The 17,416-nt window shown below is 37.6% G+C and overlaps 2 protein-coding genes across 3 annotated transcripts; both read right to left on the bottom strand.

The window, feature by feature from the left end:
• Positions 1–9,043: 9,043 nt before the first annotated feature.
• Positions 9,044–10,244, bottom strand: LOC140036476 (uncharacterized). Its single transcript, XM_072077940.1, has one exon. The coding sequence runs from the start codon at positions 10,017–10,019 to the stop codon at positions 9,237–9,239; it is 783 nt and encodes a 260-aa protein (XP_071934041.1). The 5' UTR covers positions 10,020–10,244; the 3' UTR covers positions 9,044–9,236.
• A 128-nt stretch (positions 10,245–10,372) lies between these two features.
• LOC140003701 (probable arabinosyltransferase ARAD1) lies at positions 10,373–16,307 on the bottom strand. 2 transcript variants are annotated; one of them, XM_072077937.1, is made up of 9 exons: positions 15,685–16,305; positions 15,321–15,497; positions 14,389–14,546; positions 14,158–14,305; positions 13,525–13,640; positions 13,297–13,435; positions 12,661–12,771; positions 12,295–12,363; positions 10,373–10,802 (listed from the first exon to the last, which is right to left on the bottom strand). In XM_072077937.1, the coding sequence occupies exons 1-9, from the start codon at positions 16,159–16,161 to the stop codon at positions 10,674–10,676; spliced, it is 1,524 nt and encodes a 507-aa protein (XP_071934038.1). In that variant the 5' UTR covers positions 16,162–16,305; the 3' UTR covers positions 10,373–10,673. The 2 variants fall into 2 exon arrangements, with proteins under 2 accessions (XP_071934038.1, XP_071934039.1); XM_072077938.1 differs by having other exon boundaries at positions 10,743–11,736; positions 15,685–16,307.
• Positions 16,308–17,416: the final 1,109 nt, after the last annotated feature.

Raw genomic sequence — 17,416 nt, 5'->3', positions numbered from 1 at the left:
TTCCCTATGAAGTAATATCCAATTGCAGGGTATAGAAAGGGACTTATTTTGTTTGTACAAAGGCTCCAAATGAACTCTGCAATTTATGTAAAAGGTGGGATTTAGGAAGGGAAATGTATTTGGCAACAATGCAATTTATGAACTCTGCAATTTATTTTGTTTGTAAAGCTATGCGTTGAGTGTAAGAAAATGGTCCTTGTCAAAGTGTTGTTCATATCATATATATAAAATGGCCATGAACTGATAAATCACATGTACTGATAATACAAACAGATGCAAATAAACCACGCTGGAAAACAAATGCAAATAAACCAAGCTGATAAACCAAGATTGTCCCACATGTACTGATAAACCAAGTTGAAAAATAAATGCAAATAATACAAACAGATGAACATGAAAACAGCTGCCATATATGTATATCATAACTTCAATACAATTAAAGTGCATTCCAAATGAAATAAAGCAAACTACATGACTGTTGTTGAACATGGGTCCATAAATGAAATAAAGTCAGCTATCACATTACAGCCTGCACTTCCATCATTACTAGGCAAGGCAAAAGTTGAAACAACAAAAGTCATTCACTAATTACAAAAGCAGCAACTTGGCTTGAACAAAAGCAGCTTGGCTTAAAGAAAATTCAGCATGTTGTTTCTCCTATCACAGTAGTTTCTCCTTTCCCTTCGATCTAGATGAACTAGGAACACTTAAATCTGCCTTGGCAGCAGCAGCAACATGCATATGAACATCTCTAATTCTGAAGGGCATCTGTACTTGTTCTTTAGTTTGTGTTCTGGCTTCCTTGGTGCTATATTTCACTTGAGACCTTGACAGCCCAAACACTTCGTACATATCCTGGTCTACTTGATCTGGGGCAGAGGATGTTATCTCAATCTCAACCAGTGGCTCAGCATCCTGTTGATGTTCAGTGTTTGAATCATCATTACAAACTGCAACTGCAACTCTTCTTGTACGTCTATGTCTCTTCTGCACAAAACAATGAGGTAGCAAAAGTCAAATTGCATAAAGACAAAAAAATCAAAAGATGTAGCAGGTTTTTCTACCCTTTTATTTGAAGTGGCAGCAGCAGGCTTCTTGGTTTTCTTTGTTCCCTACAGTTTAAAAGGAAAACATGTCATTTATATACCAAATAGCAAAGATAGCTGTAACAAGTCATCAAAACAACTTACAACTTTTTTTCTATCTTGGCTAGCTGGATTGTTGGTAGAAGCAGCAACTTGGCTTGAACTAATATCAGTTTCTGCAACTGCAGGATCTTGAGCATCTTTGAGAAGTTTGCAGGATCTCATATTATGTCCCCTTTGATGACAGTATCTACACTTGTTAATTTGTCCCACTCTTGTCACCTTCTTCTTAGTTTTTTCCTTGGCTTGTTGAACCTCCTCTGCACTTCTCCTTCTCAGCTTCTTAGGCCTTCCAGGTGCTCTCCCATATAAGGGTGGCAAAGGACCTTCACCAACATCAGTAAGCCCCCATTCACTTTCTCCATTCATGGGACACACTGATCCTTCATAGCACTTCATATATGTCTCCACTGTATACCATTTTGAAATATATAGCAGAGGATCCTTTTTAGCCATCCACAATGCAGCAATGGCATGGGGACAGGGAATACCTGTTAGTTCCTATTTTCTGCAAGAGCATGTTTGTTCCTTGATGTTCACTGCATATTGGTCACCATATGGGCAACTGACTTCATAAAGATCATCATTTGACTTGAATGGAAAACAGTCAGGTGCTCTATCTATATTTTTCTACATAATGTGAAGAATTCTGGGGCAGTAAGGATAAGTCTGCCACTTCTCTTTGGCCAGATCCCTATTTTTTTGCATTCTCTGCATCATGTACAACCGTATTGCTTCAAACATCTCAATTATTGGCTTCTCCCTAGCATCAAGAATTTTGCTGTTGAAGCACTCACAGATGTTATTCAATAACATAGCACATTTAGGATGAGTGCTAAAATAAGCTATGCTTCATTGACTTGGTGGTTTGTCATCAAATCACATGGCTGCCTCTATATCAATTTCAGCCATTGCTTCCATTCTGCTAATGAATTGGGCTGGAGTTGTTGCTTTGGCAACAGTCCATAATGCTCTCCTCAAACTTTCTCCTTTGAACCCAGCAAATGAAAAGTTATTGTGCAAGTATTTCACACAAAATCTGTGGGCTGCATTTGGGAAAATCATATCACATGCTTCAATTAGACCTTTTTGTTTGTCACTCATTATTGTCCACTCATAATCCTTTTCAATTTTCAAATCTTCTTTCAATAGTTTGAAGAACCAGCACCATGAGTCCTTACTTTCACCCTCTGCTGCAGCATATGCTATTGGAAAAATGTCATTATTGGCATCAACTCCAACAGCTGCTAGCAAAACTCCTCCTACTGATCCTTTCAAAAAAGTACCATCTACTCCAATAAACTGCCTACATCCAGTTAGGAAACCATGCTTCACTCCAGCAAAACAGATGTACAGCCTCTCAAATCTGCCTTTCCCTGTTTTTGAGTCTCTAAAACCATCAACAGTTTTCATTATAACAGTGCTACCAGGGTTGGATATTAGAATTTCATGCATATAAACTCCTAATTTGCTGTACTGGTGTTTTTCACTGCCCTGAACAATTTTCATTGCTTTTCTCCTTGTCCTATATATTTGATTTTTTGTGAAGGAGCACCTATTTTCTTTCATTACTGTCTTTCTAAAATGCTCCAAATCTAATTTAGAATTACACCTAAACTCTTCACAGTACTTCTTAGCTACCCATCCAGAATGCACAAGAGGGTTATCATATGTAAAACCACATGTGTGATTATCTTCAAATGTTCTTATTTGAATAGTTCCATCCCCACTTAATTTTCTAGCATATATAACCCAATTACATTCACTATTTTTGCATCTATCCCTCACCCTCACTCTATCTTGTTTCACAAACTTACAAGGCCTACCTTGTTTCACACTATAATTATGTACAACAGTCTTGAAAAGTTTCAGACTTGTAAAGGACATGTACAGCTCTAATTTTGGATTGTCAATATGCTTAGGATCAAAAGTACGAGACCTCAATTTAGACTCTTCATCATCAGACTCATGAATGCTTTCAAAATCAGATTCAGAATCAGGAACCTGTTCTGTTTCATCAGAATCAGGAACCTTTTCTGTTTCATTCAAAGGATCAGGAACCACATTTTCTTTCCTGTGATTGTCTACTCCTAACCATTCAGCATTTTTGTCAACATTATCATGAAATATACCATCATCAGCATCATCGCCTATTTCATAATCTGAATCAATAGCTGAAAAAAAAGTCTCATCACTTGTGTTGGAATCATTATCACAATTATTAGCAGCACACCTTCCTTGCCCTTCATCCCTAATATTATTATTACCATCACTATTTTGGAGTTCATTTTCTGTCTCATCTACCTCATACGGATCATAACCAAGTTGTTGCACTAGAATTTCATGAAAAGATACTTCAAGATATAAGTTAACTTCCTTAGTTGGCCCAACCTCCCCTTTAACATAACCATTCAACTCCCTACTGCTTTCTATCCTCCTAAAGGTGTTATTTTCCCAACCATAGTACACCTTATGACCATATACACCAGCACTCTCAGTTAATCTATCAACTTCGAAAACGCTTAGACCTATACTCTCAACATAGTCAAAAACGCACAAATCTCCACCTTCGTAATGGGGATCAGGAGTATATGAAATGAGGCCTCCATGGTGACATCTTAATGTAATAAATGTGCTGCCCGTTTCTGGTTAAAGAAATAATATAGATCAGACTCTTTAGGAAAAAAAAAAGCTTCATCATTTCAGCATAACAAACTGTTGACCCACACAAAAACTACCAAACAAGGACCACTTGCACTTTTTCCATACACATGGTCAGATACACATGGCCGGCAAAATATACCAAGTGTTATTGTTTATTAATCACTCTCATCACAAATTTATAGTCAAGCGGCAACTATCATCAGACATAAGGGACCACATTCACACTATAATAATCAAACCAAGACAAATTTTTGGATTTATTTATACCTCATGCAAATGGCCAGATCTGGAAAAAAAATAGCCGTAAATTGTAGTGGGGAAAAAGTACAAACACAAGGGACCACATATCAGGTTTCCTTCTCCAAAAAAACAGATATCTTTATGCAATGTACTTGTTGATTTTGGGTATAAATACCGTAATTTGGAGGTGGACAAATGTGGAGCTCTTTCTTCCGCAATGCCATTTTTTTCTTCACCTAAAATGTTTCACGGATGCCGTTTATGCCTTCCTTCTTGCCAGCAGATGCTCGAAAAATGGATGAAACGATTGGCAAAAAAAATTTTTAGAGCTGAGAACGGAGAAGAAAGAAGGAGAAGACAGGAGCTTTTTTCCTTTTGCTATTTTGTGTTTTTTGTCCGTTAGAAAAAGTGGATCCATTCGGTTTGACCCGGTTATATTGGGTATAAAGTTGGATCTGACGAATTGTGCTTCTCACGTGCAAAGTTCCGTCCCAATATTTGATTTGTCCTCCAATTTCCGTCAATTGTCCTTAATTGGTCAAAATTACAGAACTTTGAGGATAAAATGTGTTTGGGGTTAAACTTTGAGGATGAAATTGGTCAACCCCGCAAACTATGAGGATGAAAAGTGCATTTTTCCCAATATATAAAGTTAAGACGCTAGACCATTCTGCTAGATTTAACCGTTAAGTTCGCCGATTTGTCTGTCCGCGAGATTTTCAAGACAAAAAGTATGGTCAATTTAAGAAGTTTAACATAGCACTTTCACCTCTTGTTTCGGCTAATTGCTTAGAATATATGTAAAAAAAAAAAAAATCGCACAAATGTATCTCTGACACACACCATTTCTCATTCTATACCTGCCGTGCCGAGTCACTACGACAGGAGAACGATTTGTTAGAAACTCTGCAAAAATGTCAGTGGGTCAGCAGCCCACAATTTTTTTTTTTAATTAGCCTGTTCCCAGCCGTGCTGATTGGACACGACTGGGGACAGGCGGTCAAAAAAAAAAAGGGCCAGGAGCCTTTGTCAACCTTTCCCCTTCTCCGGCTTTCATCTTTTTGGTGGATTGTTGTATGTTGTAACTAGTAAACTGTCAATCTCAGAAACCATCCTCTCTTAAATATTGAAAGATACACATATCAGAAGCAACACTTTAGGCTAAAGAAGTTCAGTTGCAGTCGTTGCGATGGAAGATGATTGTGCTTCAGAATCCAGAAGGGCTGTTCCTTTTTTTTTAATTCTTGTAATTTGTGAGAATGAAATCATCAGCTCAGCAGAGATGGGCAACCGCCCTTGAGAAATTCCCATCTCTCTGTAAAGTCTCATTCTCTTCTTCACTCTGAGCTCAAGCTGGAATTGACTCTGTTTCTTGCTTTCCCAGTCCTTTATATAGGCCACCATTTCCTGTAACTTCTTTTTTTTTCCCTACTATTTTTTTCTATGGGTGAAAAGGTCATTTCACAGTACTTTTCTTGTTGCTCCTGAGTTGTCAGCTAATTGCTTAGAATATATGTAAAAAAAAAAATATCGCATAAATGTATCTCTGACACACACCGTTTCTTATTCTATACCTGCCGTGCTGACTATACCTACAGTATTGAGTCAGCACGGCAGCAGAACGAATTGTCAGAAACTCTGCAAAAATGTCAATGGGTCAGCGGCCCACAATTTTTTTTTAATTAGCCTGTCCCCAGCCGTGCTGATTGGGCACGACTGGGGACAGGCGGTCAAAAAAAAAGGGGCCTTCAACATGAGAGTACAGGAGAAATGTTGTGGGAATTGGAGCAAAGAGCTAGGGAAGTATCTGTCTTTATCAACGTGCAAAGTTAATTTTTACAACACAACCATTTAATGAACACTGGCAAAATTTAGAAGTGTTCAAATGACTTGGCATGCACTTTCTTTGCTTTGAAGATAATAAAGAACTGAAATTCATTATTTTTTCTCCAGTGCCATTCTTTTCATCTATCACCCCATAATTTTTTTTAAAAAAAATTTCTAAAAGCTTTCTACTTGAATTTTACAGGGCAGCTGACAACCAGGTATTTGATGTGCCTCTCTTGCAATAATCTATTCCTCATCGCCAGAAACAAAACCAGACCTTTATTATCTTATTGGGTTATGAATTATTATAGGAGTTATATAAGTAAATTTTTGAAGGAACACAATAATTATATCATTGACAAATGCATGACTGGTTATTCTTATTCTCTTCGTTCCCCTTTGATAAGCATTCAGGTGAAATTATTGCAACCTCTGGCTTTGGGCATGAGGGGACCATTCTGATTGCTGAAATTATTGCAACCTCATGGGATGTATTTGACCCTTGGCCCTTTTTTTTTTTTTTTTGACTGCCTGTCAGCACGGCTGAGAACAGGCTAATTAAAAAAAAAATTTTGGGCCGCTTACCCACTGACATTTTTGCAGAGTTTCTGACAATTCGTTCTGCTGCCGTGCTGTTTCAGCACAGCAGGTATAGAATGAGAAATGGTGTGCATTAAAGATACATTTGTGCAATATTTTTTTTTTTACATATATTCTAAGCAATTAGCCTGAGTTGTCCAAGGTTCCACATTAATGTCAAAAATTACATGTACACTTTGAATTTTTTTAATTTTGAATTTTTTTTAAAAAAATTAAAACCAAATAAATTTATCAATGTAGTTGGAATTTTTTTTTTCTAAAATCTTAGAATGAGTATAAAGAAAAGAACAAAGAAATGCATACAGACATATTTAAACAGCTCATACAAGAGCAGAGGAACCATATTAGCATCAAGAAGCATATGCAACATGGCATTTTTGCAAACTAATCACAGAAAAATGTGCTCTGACGTTTGCAATGACAACTAGTTGCTAGGCATTTTTAAAACTTAAAAAAAAAACTAAATACCCTACCGTGTTTAAAAAAAAAATTATTGGATATAAAAGACATATACGAAGAAATCCCGCTTGTTAGAATCACACTTTCCCGATTTCTTTTTTTTTTTTAACTATATATATGAAGAAATTAGCCGTGAAATGGTTGGGTTTATGCCATACGTTCATGGATTTTATGCCGTGAAATGGTTGGGTTTATGCATCCAAGACGTGTAGTTTTCTTTTGTACATTCACTTTTATTATTGATAAAAAATCATGGGATGTATTTGACCCCTGGCCCTTTTTTTTTTACCGCTTGTCCACAGGGCACGGCTGGAGACAGATTAATTTAAAAAAATTGTGGGCCGCTGACCCATTGACATTTTTGCAGAGTTTCTGAAAATTCGTTCTGCTGCCATGCTGAGTCAGCACGGCAGGTATAGAATGAGAAATGGGGTGTGTCAGAGATACATTTGTGCGATGTTTTTTTTTTTTTACATATATTCTAAGCAATTAGCCTCTTGTTCCTCTCCTATGCATCTGTGCTTCGTCTTCCTTATATATATATATAGAGACATAGATTCCTTTTATAAACTATCAAGTTCGGCTCGAGTTCAGTTCGATTAACATGTTAGTAAAACTTACATGTAAAATGTTCAAACTATTTGAGATTGACTCGATAAAAACTCGTTCAACTTTGACTCGAGATATAAATGAGTTAAACTCAAACAAAATTTTAAGGTCGCCAAAATATTATCAAAGTGTCCAGCTTGTTTAGGTTCGTCTACATCCCTACCGGTGTCCAGTGACCATAAACCTAATGTATCGTGTATCTCAAAGACTTTTTTGTGTTAGTGTGCGAGTAGAGATACAGAGTATATGAGCAGGTTTCCTATTTTAACAAAGGTGAATTGATTTTCTTTCTTTTTGTTTTCCTTTTGATTTATTGGTGAAACTGATTAATTAAGGACGTACGCGATGCGCCATTATGTTTTTCCTTAATTACGTGAGTGAATCTTTTCCCAAAAGAGTGCCTTTCGAATTTGTACATTAATTTTATGTTGTTTCTTAATTAATTAGGTAAGTAAAGATTTTCCCAAACAGCGCCTCCGAATTCGTACATTACATTAGAATTAATTGGGAAGTTGTTTGGTTGGCATGAATGAATAAATAAAATGATTCCGTGAATTTTTGGTTAATGTATACTACTGTACAGCTATATATATATATGTATGTATGTATGTATGTATATCGGCCATCCGCCGAGAGGAAGGATTCAGGAGGAAATTAAAGAGACGAGGGAATAGCAGTAGATAAAAATACTAGTAGATAGAAGAGCTTAGTAGAAGAAGACTGGTCTCGATGTGGTTGACTAAGACACTGGTAGTCACCATTCTTGCTGTCAACATTGCTCTGACCGCCGCCTCGGCATCATATTATAGCACCAAAAATATCGGTATCCAAATCTTATATGTACATTTCTACTATTTAACAAGTTTCGTAGGTAACTCTATTGATCTCGGTCTCCGTAGATCAATTCGTTTTTTGTTTGTTTATACATACAGATGAAGCGGTAGACCCATTCTGCTACGCGAGCTGTTCGGGGACGTACGGGAACGACGAGTGCTTGGCAGACTGCATTAAGAGAAGATTCAACGGCGGGGGTGCCTGTACTGATGTCGCCGGACGCGGCATTGTGCAGAAACTTTGTTGCTGCAGCCCCGGGATTGTTTGATATGATGCCATCAGTCTTTTATTTTTGCATTTGCATAATTGCATGTATGCACGCAGAAGCGAATGAGAATTTGACTTGATGATACATTCTATGGTACATTCTATAGTACTATCTATCACTACATCCATCCATATATTTGATATATGTAAACCCACCGACGAGAAGCTGCCGCTTTAACGCTACGTTATTCGACGTTCTTGCATGCAGTAGTTTTTTAGCACGTATATATATATATGAATGTTTGTCCTTCAATTCAAGTAATCATCATCGAAGCAGCGAAGACAACACCGGCCTGCACCTCATTTTCACCAGCGTTTCGTGTGATAATATAATTGCATTGCATGGGTATATGATTTTTTTTTTTTTTTTTTTTTTTTTGGGGGTGGAATCAGTAGGATTAATTAAACCGTCCTGTGTATCTAATCTCATCATCCTTTAATTAATTAAAACAATAATATATTGTAGCGCCACGTACGTCCGGGGCAGCCTAATTACTGACTGTAAGCAGCAGTAAATTTAACTGACTGTTTTGTACTAGTATGTTATCCATCATAGGACGTACGGCAGCAAAAGCGAAACTGCTACCTACCTTAGACTACAATTAAGTTGAGCACTAACAGCGCCACACACTTGGTAGCAAATTCGAACATCTTCTCAAGCCCAGGAAGGGACGGTGGTGCGCTGTTTCTAGAGTCCGCTTCTCCTGACGATGTAGCAGCACTACTAGTACCATCGCCTTCCCGTGGAGCGGGCTGCAGGGCGGGAGGAGGACTTGTTGCATTATTATTATTCTTAGGATTTGGAATTGGGCGGCAATCATGATCTGCAGCAGCAGCGGGTGGAGGAGGCACTGAATTAGGTTGGATGACTGCATCGATGCCGTGGCATCTAATGGAGGATCCTCGAGTGCAGATGTCGGGGCTGCTGACTCTGACGTTGTTGAGAAAGAAGCTCCTCCTTCCGTGGTTGGTGATCCTAAGCACCAGGTCGGGCTCGGAGGTCGGGACCGTGGAGCCCGCGGGGAAATGTTGGAGGTATTCGAAGAGCAACGGGGATGGAATGGAATGGCGGAGCAAGAAATGGGCGAGAGAAGAAGGGGTGGTGGTGTGATTGGGCGGTGCCGCGAGATTTACGATGTTGGTGTCCTGGGACAGCGTCTTGTCGTTGGGCATGAAGAAGGTGAGGTTGCCACCCTCCAGAATCATCATCAGGTCTGGAGGGGCCATTCTGAGGAGCATCACGAATGTGAAGTAGTTTGCCCTCTGCATCTCTTCCATGGCAACCTCAATGCTATTCGCGTAGGAATTTGACACTGGAGTCGTCATCAGGAGAACAACCCCCAACAACAGAGTCGTCGTCGTGTTGTTGTTCATGGCCGCCCCCCCCTGTGTGTAAGATTATCTTATCGACGTGAATGATGATCTTTTTGTGCAGCTAAGCTGGCTGTGAACTCTGCCTATTATCAACGGGACACGCGCCTCTTGCTCCTTCAACAACTATATATAACTAGACCCATCCCTCATTCCTCCTGCATGACTCCTCACCAACTTTCTCTTTCTCACAAACATATTACTGCGACTATACTTCTGAGGGTGCTCTTTGCATTTTCTGTTTCTGATTTTTGAAACCCCCACAAGGATAAGGACCCAGATTATCATGCACGCTCTTTCTCTCATTATCATGTTAAAATAAAAGAAAGGTGAAAGATGACACGTACGTGTATGCGTTTAGAGCAAACTCTTAAATCTTGCACAAAGGAGAAAGAACGAATTGTTTAAAACAAAAGTCTAAACCTACAAAGGAGGATATTAAAAGGAAAAAAAAAAAAAAGAATTGAAAGTGGACCTCCAGTTCCTCTGTTTAATGTCCCCGAATTTCGGGAACAATTTCTTTCCCATACACTTCTAAACTTCTTCTTCACAAGTTCGGACGACTTTGTCACAATTTACCATGATACTTGTACAACATCTCGAACCTTCAAAATTGCGGAGCAAAATTAAAGCCAAACAGAATAACCTGTTGCTTCATCAAGCCAAGGAACTCGGCATGGTAATATTGGGACGCCTGCATTCACAAGTACACAGACTTCTAGAATCTTTCACCACACGCTGGGATCTCCGGATATGAAGCTTGATATTCACTAACTTGCCCGCGATCTGTTTCACCCAATCATCTTAGGAACAGCATAATTATAGTAGTATCAACTTAGGAACAGCAAAGCACCTCAAGCATAAAAATACAAGGAGATTCTACCATCCCTTTGCGCATCATACCCTCGACTATATTAATTTACTGCTAGATTGTAAAATAAAGTATTTTTGACCCTTTGATTGGAACAATTTCAATGATTTGAAATATAAATCACTACCTTCATCGAGAGGTTTCTGACAATTTCAGATAGCTCCCCCAAGTTTAAAAAAATTACACCTAACTCCTTACTTTTAGACTTTATGTAACAACGTAGGCCCAACAAGCTAGATTTTCCTTCAATTATCCTAAATTACCCTTCTATTGAAAAAGAAGAAGAAGAAAAATAGTTTACAAGTCACCTTCTTTCCACCCTTTCACTCAGCTCACAGTATTAACAAATCAGTCAAGCAAACACTCCAATTTCAATCCAAAATCCAAGCAATTCCGTTATTCCAGGCATTACAGCCTTAGTGCTTGCCAAACACCAACATTCTATTGACAATCAACCACACCCCAATCTTCAAACCCCATAGCCGGTACGATCTCAACATTAACAAAATCTAGCCTACCACCACCATTACCAATACCAAAAGCCATGCCCTCAAGTCTCCAAAAAATATGAACATCCTAGAAATGGAGGCCAAATTCTTATTCATAACAAAACCACAACCAACAATTGATAATCAGAGAAATACAATAATTTTTTGGATGACCAAAAAAAAAAAAAAAAAAAAAAAAAGCAAATTCCCAACTTCAGTCCCTCTTCCTCTTCTAGCATAACTGGATTATTTATTTATCTTTCGCTGTGAGCATCTTCCTCTCCTTTTTGTTTGATCAAAAAATCTGATCCCTCAGTTGAACTTGTAATTTGGCAATATCAATTTGCTACAATCTGAAAACCTAAAGATAATTGAAAACAAGAGGGGGTTTAACAGTCTAGTAAGAAATAAAGAGGAGGAATGGTAATCGACACTAGAAGAGGGGATTAGTTGTGGTGTTGTAGTGTTGTTTGCGGGAACAGAGAGAGAGTGATGGGAGGAGAGAGTTAAAAGACACATGAAGAGAGGAGGAGGAGAGAGAGAAATGGGCGGTGGTTGAGAAGAGGAGTGAGATTAGAGATAGAAGGGCAGTCGTTTGTTGTCCATGGGAGAGGTAGAGTTTTTTATTTTTCCTTCTCCTTTTTGTCAGCGGTACATCTTATTGCAGAAATCTATTAAGTGAAGGTTAATATAGTCATTTTAGTGTGCCAAGCCAGGTCAGTGTAATTTTTAAAACCTGAGGGGAGCTGAGTGAAATTATCAGTAACCTCAGGGGAAGTTTCTGAAGTTATCCCTAGTAAAAAGGAAAAACCAAGTCTCCTAAGCTAACACTTTGTTAACAGCAGCTCTCAAAATTAACAAAATAGACTGCACAGAGAACAACATGGAAACATAGAATAAATAAGCATGAGTAACAAACCATTCTCCAAGCCAAGTCTTCTGCGCCAAGTGGTTGAGCTGGATGGGAATATAAGAAGTGCCTCGAGTGCTGTAATCATTAGAGTACGTTAACAAAAGCTGGAAATATCAAGAGATTACAAATTTCATATCTGAAGTAAAGAAAAAATGCAGGGGAAAACATGCCACAGTTGCCATCAAAGTAATACATTTTCTTTTATCAGAGTAAGGATTTTGTCGAGCACTAAATATCAATAATATTCTGAAACATGAATGTAACCCAAAAAAGGGAAATTTTGAATATGTAACAAGAATGGTTTTCTTGACAAATTAACAACAATACATATCACAATAATGTAGCAAGAAAAAAACATGCAAAAGCACAAACCTTAGCTAAATTACTTTGGAACTCCCGAACTTGAGAAGGGCTAATACTTCTAAGAAAACTTATAAGCCATCCTGGCTGCAAGGCATCGGCCGAGGAAACGAGCAAAGCTATCTGCCAAAAGAAAAGGAAAAAAAAAAAACTTCACTCAATAACTGTAGATTTGCTGAACTCTCACAGCTTCACCTCCTCTTCTTATTCACTTCTACCATGTCAATTTCTTTTCCCTGTTTCACCACATACATAGCAACACACACAGACAAACAAACATGCATACATCTATATAGACAGACGCACATCATTACAATGTATATGGGCTATAGTGTGTATGGGTGTGGATACACATATTTTACAGCTAAGGGCGAAGGTGAAGGAAGTGCAGAATAACAAGAATGCAAGACCATGAGAAATTTAAGGTAATCTTTGAAAATTCAAAGAATTGGACAAAGATGATGATATTGCAAAACACAATTTCCAGTTATTCTGATCAGTGCAGATGACAACACATATATGCATTGACATTAAACACTTCAAAGCTTACAATATTAGTTTTGCTTAAAATGTCTTTTGGCCGTGATAGAAGACCAAGATGCAGTGAAGAACACTTATAGCAGCCAAAATATACAAGATTAATAGTACCTTGCGGTAATCAAGAATTCCTTCAAATGGAAGCTCCAGTTCATCACTAACTATGACAGGAATGCACCCACTGACAATTGCATCAAACAATCTAGCAGATGATGGAGTATCACCAGCAGGACTCAAGCAATATACAGACCTATCACCAAGAAAGCAGATACATTCATTACTAAATTCACAACCAATGACAAGACTGCTAAAAGTACATTCAATAGAAGATCAATTTACTTCCGCATGCCGCTCTGTGCTGCTGCTTTCCCACCCTCTCCAGCTGTTCCTTCCTCTATAACTACGCCTTCAGCTCTGCTGAGCTCTGTGACAAGTTTGGCACGTATCTTACCACCCTGAAAAGTAGCATATCCACTTTTAAGCAGCAGCATTATATTAGGATGCACAAGCCAAACATAATTCACGTCACAAGAGTTCTATTGGAGAAAGAATAATGAATAAGGATTTGCAATCAAGATTATTATGCCTGACTTTGATAATTCAGCTGTTGGTTATCAGTCAATCATCAAATTATATATTGGAGGTCACATAGATGAGAATTGTAATTTCAGGAGATAATAAGGGAATAAATTTGACCAAACACTCTTAGACAGACAACCTCAACTTCTGAAAAGCTTCAGTCTGAATTCATTGAGAATCGTTACATTCTATCATTCACCAGAATTTTCCAAGTAGTCCTTCTTATGCTTTGAAGAATGGATTACCAGTTTTATCATTCACCAGTTTTATGCTTTGAAGAATGGATCACCAGTCAACTTGAAAAACCTTATGTGACTCTTCTATTTTGATTGTAACAGAATGTATCACCAGTTTTGTCAAATATTTACTTATAAACGAGGGAACGAATCTTACAGCATTTCTTTTAAGCCTCCCACGAAAAAACAGCAATGTAGTCCTTTTTGACTGAGTTTCAAAGAAGCATTTGGAGTCACAAAAATCAACATTGGGTACATAAGGAAGTATGAGATCTTTTTCGAGATAAACTTGTCCAGGCTTGTACCTGAAGAATTTCAATTAAACATCAGCAACTGCATTTTATTCAAGGAATTCAATATATGTGCAACCTGAGAGCTAGATAATAACCAGTTCCCGGTTGAGTCCATATCTGGCAGCAGCCAAATAGCATTTTTCATATATCTGCGGACAGACTTAAAGGACCAAGGATGGTGTACTGGAAGAATGTGATCTCTTCCCTCAGAGCGCTTCCATGCAGGCTGATCAGTCACCCACTTCAAAGCTTCCTACATTCATGATTGAAAATACATTAAACGTACTACTTTCAAACACATAAGCATGGCAAAAATCCAAGAGAAAATAAACTCAAGCAGCTCAATGGAAAAAAATGAAGCCTTTGTTTTCCATGGAGCAAGTTAGTAAAGTGAGAAAACTCAATAATGTTCATAATATACAGCTCATCAGAATTGCAATCCCCAAGTTTACTGGACACTGTAAAGTGATGTGATGCATATTGCAGGGAAGCCATGAAAAAAAAGAATTAGTTAAAAAAAAAAAAAAAAAGCTCTCCCTGTTGATGATATGTTAAAAGTTTAACGAAGCATATTAAGATGCTGAACAATCCTTTCAAGTAAAAATTTAAAAATCACTTAAACATCAGAATTAGAGCAATTGAAAAACAAGCTATCACAAGACATGCTTTTCAACTCAATCTTTGTACTTCTAGAACGAGTAAAAGTATAAAAATATCCAAAAATCTTCACTTGCTTATAAAACTTATTAATAAGCAATAAGCACTTTGCTGCACACTGAACTGTGAAATGTGGAGACTCTTGATAGAACTAATGCACTCGAAAGACTTCCTTCCCCACCTCCCCGGGCCCCCGGGGGGAATCTCACTCCCAAAACAGAAAAAAAAAAAAAAGAACAATTAATACAAATAACCGCATTGATATGATAATAGTTGTTAGGGGAAAAAATGAAACAAAACAGGAATTATTTGGAGGAGAATTTTTTTTTTTAAAAAAAAAGCACTAAGAAAGGGGGAAAAGCACTCACACCCTATAGAGAGCTTTGCAATGCTGTTTCTCCAACAAGAAGAAGCTAATGGTAGTAAAGAAGGGAATGTAGAAAAGGTCGGCTTCCTCCTGCCTGTGGACCCTCACTACTACATTCCTCAACAGCCTCTCAGACTCTGGCGCAATCAAATCCGCCCAAAGCCAGTAGTCAATCGAATGCTGCCAGAGAGTACAACAAAATAATAATTAATAAAACACAAAATCAACACCATATTGAAATTATAAAGGAAAACGAATCCTGTATTTCAGGAAGAAGGAAAAAAAAAAAAAGAAGCGGTAGAAACTAGTAAGTAGCTTGGGAGTTGCAGAAGTAACGCGTGGATAGCAGTAGTAATATGATTATTACCTGCTCGATCAAGCGGTGCACGGGACTGCCGTTAGAAGTGAGGTTGGAGGTGTCTCTGTAAGTATTGCGAAAGAGCCAGAGCAAATCGTAAGTGAATCGGGATGGCATTTGGTAGACATAGACCCTGAGAGGCGGAGGAGGAGAAGGATGGTCGTAAAGCCTTCTAGTCTCAGCGATCCATACGGAATCGTCTAGGTTACTAACGTCTTGAAGGTCGGTATCGTCCGGTTCGGGAGGTGGGGGAGACTTGGTGGTGAGGAATTTCTCGAGGGAGACAACGAAGGAGTAATCGGCCTTTGGGAGGTTGAAGGTGGTAGGGTTCTGAGAGGGGTGGATTGTAAGGGGCACGGGGGGCTGAGAAGAATGGGAGGAGAAGATGAAGTAGAGTAAGAATAAAGCAAGGAAAGCGAGAGTGAATATGAAGATCGGAGATCTGGTGGTGGTTTTGAGCGGGTACTGTCTTCCGCCACCGGCCATTTTGGATTTTTTTTCGTTTGATGGGTTTGGGACTTTGGGGGGAGGAGGTTACATACAGAACTTACCACTGCGAGCGAGAGACGGAGAGACTGATAGTTTAATCATCGAAGTGGTGGAGGAGTGACGGTGGTGGCTGGCCCAGCATCGTTGCCCCACCACCCCGCCATTCTTTTCATTTTTGGATTAATTACATTTATTTCCCCTGAGCTTTGACCAAACTGCTAAAAAATCCCTGAGGTTTGTCCAAATAACAAACACCTCCCTACATCTAACTTCCATGGAATATGTTGGAGGACTGGTTTCACTTTAAATCTCCAAAATTATACCACTTTCTCACATTATATCTTAAATGTTACATTTAAACACTTTATACCCTAAATTCTATGTTTTGGACTCTTTACACCCTAAAATTTTAAATTTATCCCATTTAAATTCAATTGATACAACCATAATAAAATTAACTAGATAAGTACAAATTAATGACAATATATATTTTTATTCTAATATGATCTTTTGGCTCCTTTTAACCATTTTCAACACATTATCATTGATTTATATGGTCCTAATCACTAATATTGTTAACAAAATTAGTGAAATAAAAAAGTGATGCAAATTAATGATATTTTAGCTCCCTTTAACCACTTTCACCAATTATCATAAATTTATAAGGTATATATGCTGTTAATCTTGCTAACATTGTCATTAATTGGATTTAAATGGAATAAACTTGAGAGCTTAAAGTGCAAAGCATTCAATTTTGAAAAATTTAAGTTGTAAAAAGTTTAAAATTAAAATTTAGAGCATAAAATGAGAAAATGGCACAAGTTTAGAAATGCAAAGTGAGCGAGTCTAAGGGCTTGTTCTTAACTAATTTTGGAAATCTCATTTTAGCGGTTGACTTTTTGAAAATTTATTTTATTGTATTCTCAATTGATTTTTTAGAAATGATTTTAAATTTTTTAGTACAAAAAAACTAAAAATCAAAAGTAGGCCTTATGGTGATTTTAGATTTTAATTCTAGCCTAATTTATCGTATAAACAAAATTACCTTCCAAAATTTAACATAGTTACTGAATTACCTCAAGATTAGACAATTTTTCAGGGTCCTTTTATTTTCTTCCTATTCTCATTTCACTTCCACATTTATCTTTATGTCCATTGTTTTTACCATCCATCATTTATTCTTCATACAAAATTAAATAATTACATCAAAAATTATTTAATTAGAATAAAATTTTATTTATATAGCATATAA

The sequence above is a fragment of the Coffea arabica genome, chromosome 2e, assembly GCF_036785885.1.
Source record: "Coffea arabica cultivar ET-39 chromosome 2e, Coffea Arabica ET-39 HiFi, whole genome shotgun sequence".
NCBI lineage: Eukaryota > Viridiplantae > Streptophyta > Magnoliopsida > Gentianales > Rubiaceae > Coffea > Coffea arabica.
The sequence above is the reverse complement of the archived record's forward strand: the minus strand, read 5'-3'. Positions and strand labels throughout refer to the sequence as shown.